At 54.2% G+C, this 4,426-nt stretch overlaps 1 protein-coding gene across 1 annotated transcript; it reads left to right on the top strand.

Annotated features, from left to right (window-relative positions):
- Window positions 1-22: 22 nt before the first annotated feature.
- On the top strand, window positions 23-3,641 carry LOC104542259 (GTP cyclohydrolase 1 feedback regulatory protein-like; the record flags this gene model as incomplete). Its single annotated transcript, XM_010186509.1, has 2 exons — window positions 23-58; window positions 3,547-3,641. Coding segments are annotated over exons 1-2 (131 nt in total), but the record flags the coding sequence as incomplete, so codon positions are not given.
- Between the last annotated feature and the right edge of the window lie 785 nt (window positions 3,642-4,426).

Genomic DNA, 4,426 nt, shown 5'->3' with positions numbered 1-4,426 from the left:
CAGCGCTGAAAGCGGCGGGACAATGCCGTACCTGCTCATCAGCACCCAGATCCGCATGGTGAGTCCGCCTCCCCGCTGCCCCCGCCACGGGGATGGGGGGACAGGGATGGAGGGGACTGACGGGGATGGGATGGGGAGACGGTGAGCGGTGCCGCCGCCGGGATGAGCAAGGACCGAGATGAGCCCCGGGTTGCACCAGGCATCGCTGCCTCTGGCTGCCCTCGCTGCTGGGCTGTACCTGCTGCTGGGGGGTGCGATGCTCAGATTTGGGGGACCCCCGGTACGGCCACGCTGTGTCCAGGCTGCTGGCGACTGGTGTGAGGTGTCCAGTGTGAGCACGCTGTGCACAACTGCCCTTGCACCTCCCCTCGCTCCCTGCCCGAGTGTCGGGGAAGAGAAGAGCGCTTGGGTGCCCGTACATCAGCTCCTTCCCTCTTAAACCTCCCTTTTTGTACAGCAAGCAACAAGACTGGGGAAACTTGTAGCATCCCATTAACATCAAATAAACCAATCTCTGGCCACGTGTCAGAGCCATAAAATGGTTTTGGGTTGGATGGAACCTTGAAGATCATCTGGTCTAACCCTCCCCCTCATGATAGGTTTTCCCTCTTGCCCAAATAGCCATTTCATGGTGGAAAATGCAGCCGTAGCCAAAAAGGGCATCCCTGGCAGCAGGGGTGTTGTGCAGCAGCCCAAGCAGTGGCAGGGAAGGCTGGGTTGAGAGCTCAGCCCGTTATTCTTGTATAAAGATCTAAAGGAAGTGTTTCTTCCCAATGATTGCAGCATCCACAGCCCACAGAGCAGTTGCTGCTGACCTGCTGCAACAGCAGATAGCCGTGTGTTTGCTTCTTTCCCCCCTTTTCCCAACACAAAAAAGGGAAATATATGTCTGAAAGCCAAACTATGACGCTGTGGTTTTGTGATAGGAAGCAGGTAATGGTGGGAAAAAAGCAAATGAGCAAGCTGGCAGGAGTCTGGTGAAAGGTGCTGCTGCTGCTGAAGATGTCCCATTACGTACGCGTCTCAAACCAAGTGAATTGAGAACAAGGACGTGTGGGGATGAGGCAGCACCAAAGCCTCTGTTGGCAGTGGGATTTGGTATTGTACAAGTTGACGAAGTAATTATGGACATGCAAAGGATACACGAAGCACCATGTGTCGGGGTCTGGGGTTTTTAGCACTTTAGGGAAAGGCACACAACATGCCACATTGGATTAGCACAGCTTAGCACGTTTCCCTCCACAGACTTTGGAAATTCTGCTCGTCAGCAAGGCAAAGCAAACATTTCCAACCTGAACCTTGGTTTCAAACGGCGGCTGGAAACAGCCCAGCCTGACTTTGCCACGTTTTCCTGGCAGCACAGGGGCAGGGACGAGTAGCTCCCTCCCTGGGACATCTCCTGTGGGGTGCACAGTGCTGGGCTGCACAGCCAGCAAAGGCTTTTCCTCTGCTTCAGCGCCCATCTGCTCCAGCAGCCCAGGCAGGAGCGTGCCTGCATGCTCACACAGCTCGCTGAAATGTCTGATGAGCGGTGCTGCGTACGAGCTTCTAGCTGGGATCCAGCGGAGGCTCATGGTTTAGGCGCAGTTTGCCGGCGCTGGGGTGCAGGCGGACGCTGCCAGGGAGCAATTTCACCCTCTCTGCTGCGTTCAGTCCTCACCCACCAGCTTTCCCCAACCCAGCCACCTCAGCTCTCCCAGCCAAGCAGAAATTCTCTGTTTTCTCTGCCCTCTGTGTCTGGCCATGTCGTTACTAACCTCGCCGTGGGTCACAGTGCTTGGCTTCCCGTCCTACTGCCCCACACCCAAGGGGTTCACACCACTGGGTACCACGGAGCACACAAACCTCAGCGTGCAACCTCTGTGTGAGGGGCCCTTGAACTGGCCCTGGGCTTTGCTTTCTACATGGGGTGACAGAGAAGAGAGGGGTCCAAAAGGGTGATACCTAACATATTCCTGAGGTTATTTTGGGCTGGGAGGTGCTTTGCATGTTATAAAGCATTGGTAATATCGTGGGGTAGGTTTGTAGGTGGGTGTGGGACAACTCTAGGAAGAATAATTCTCACCTGCAAACTTTTCATGTGTATTGTGGAGATTTAACAGGAAACAAATGTTCCACCTCTTAAAATCAATGAAATCCTGCATCTTTCGGGGATAGCCTGGAGCAGAGGGAGGTTCTAGAGCATGGAGGGTCTTAGTACCCCCAGCAGGGCTGAGCAAGGAGGGGTGGGTTGTGGGTCTCACAGCGTGGGTGATGCCTCTCCCACTCACCAGCCCTCGTAGTCACGGATGATGCTCAGGGCTGGGCTTGCTGGTGCTTCCAGTCCCAGCGTTGCAGGGTCACTGGGTGCTGCCCACCCCAGCAGTGCTGGGGCTGGGTTGGGGATGGGTGATCATTGTGGAGGTTGCATTGGTACTGTCGCTACCTGCTGTGTTCTGAAAAACCTCCAGCCCAGGAACATCTCATAAAATAACACTTTTGGAAGACCGCTGTGCAGAAATGTCTCTGTTCCCCTCATACAATGTGTGGGAAGTCTCCCTGGTGGCTTGGTGCTGAGATGACTCACATCTCTGCCTCCCCAGTCTCCTGTCCCTTGCCGTCCCATGGGTGCTCATCTGCCTCAGTCACCCCATGGCACCTTCCTCACCCCAATCTTCTCACTCTTCCCTGCTGGTGGAGCTGTTCCCAAAGATGTCTTCTACTAGGACAGGCAGATGGTCCCTAACCGGCCTGAGGATGCTTATTTCATGGTAAACCACACAGATTTGCTGGTTTTGCTCAATGAGGCTGTGAGTAGCACCTTGCTGCTGTCCTACAGACCTCTCAGTCATGGATCCTAGAGGACCAGAGACACCGTGAGCTCAGCCAGCAGCTCCCTCCAGGAGCAAAACCACCAAGGCTCTCTCCTGGGAAGGGCAGGTGGCTCACAGTAATCCCTTTCCCAGTAAAGCGCTTACTGGAGCTGCTGGGGAACGGGAAGGGGGGTGGCCGCACCTCGAGTGCTGTGTTCAGTTCTGGACCCCTCACTAGAAGAAGGATGTTGAGATTGTGGAGCGTGTTCAGAGCAGAGCCACAAGGATGGGGAGGGCTCTGGAGAACAAGCCTGATGAGGAGCGGCTGAGGGAACTGGGCTTGTTTAGCCTGGAGAAGAGAAGGCTGAGGGGAGACCTCATCCCCACCTCCAACTGCCTCAAGGGAGGTTGTGGAGAGGTGGGTGCTGGTCTCTTCTCCCAGGGGATGGGGGATAGAACAAGGGGAAACGGCACCAAGCTGTGCCAAGGGAGGTTCAGGTTAGAGCTAAGGAGGAAGTTCTTTACTGAGAGGGTCGTCAGAAGCTGGCACAGGCTGCCCAGGGAGGTGGTGGAGTCACCATCCCTGGATGTGTTTAAAGAGTGGGTAGATGAGGTACTTAAGGATATGGTTTAGGGGGTAGACAGGAACGGTTGGACATGATGATCTCAGAGGGCTTTTCCAACCGAGGCATTCTGTGATTCCGTGGCCATGCTGCTGCACATCGCTCACCCACTCTGCTGCTTTTCCCTGCAGGAGGTTGGTCCCACCATGGTAGGAGATGAGCATTCGGATCCCAACCTGATGAGCTTCCTGGGGGCCACGAAGAGGAACATGCTGGGCAACCACTTGTAAGTCCTCTCCTAAGATGTTTCAGGCTCTCCCCTCTCCTTATTTTCCCAAGGAAATTGGGAATATCTTCACTCCTTGTATTCACCACAGCACCTTGAGCTGCTCGTTTAATCCCAGGACTAGTTTCATGCTGAAAGGGTGTGCACATGTCCTTGCCCCTACCTATTTATGGTCACCCACAGAAAAGCTGCCTGGTACTTCATTTAGTTCTTTCCTTTTCCCTTGCTTTGACCCCATTTTAGCATCTGACCCCTCTTTTTACACCTTACACACTTGGGTTGCTTCTGACTGTTACCTGATGGTGAAATAAAACCAGCACAGTGAGCACTTGAGCCGTTCTGCACAACTTCACCCGACACAGTCATCCCACTCCATCCCATCCTGTCCCACTCTCAGTGCAACTCAGGGTTTCTCCCCCTTACCAAGCCCCTCTTGACGGTTCCTGAAGGTTCTCCTTGGGCTGCTTCCCCCCAGGGTCAGAGCTGCTGCCCATCATGTGTCCCTCCCCAGCTCCAACCCATGAGCCTGCATCTTCCCAAGCCGTATATAGTCAATGCTTTTCCACGTTCCCTTCTCCCTCTCCCTGCCCACGTGAAGTTTGACACCAGCCTTCATGCGAGTGCAACTTGGAGATGTCACCAGCATGTTTTTTTACATCTTGGCCCACTTTTTAAAATCTTTTTTTCCCCCCACTTCTTGTTTTTTTCTGGGAAAACAAAAAACAACGCCACAACGCAGAACAAAACCCCCGGTGCAAGTTAAAACAGCAGAGAGGAGTGGTTAG

The sequence above is a fragment of the Mesitornis unicolor genome, unplaced genomic scaffold, assembly GCF_000695765.1.
Source record: "Mesitornis unicolor isolate BGI_N332 unplaced genomic scaffold, ASM69576v1 scaffold28550, whole genome shotgun sequence".
NCBI lineage: Eukaryota > Metazoa > Chordata > Aves > Mesitornithiformes > Mesitornithidae > Mesitornis > Mesitornis unicolor.
Note: the sequence above shows the minus strand (reverse complement) of the source record. Positions and strands in the feature narration are given on the sequence as shown.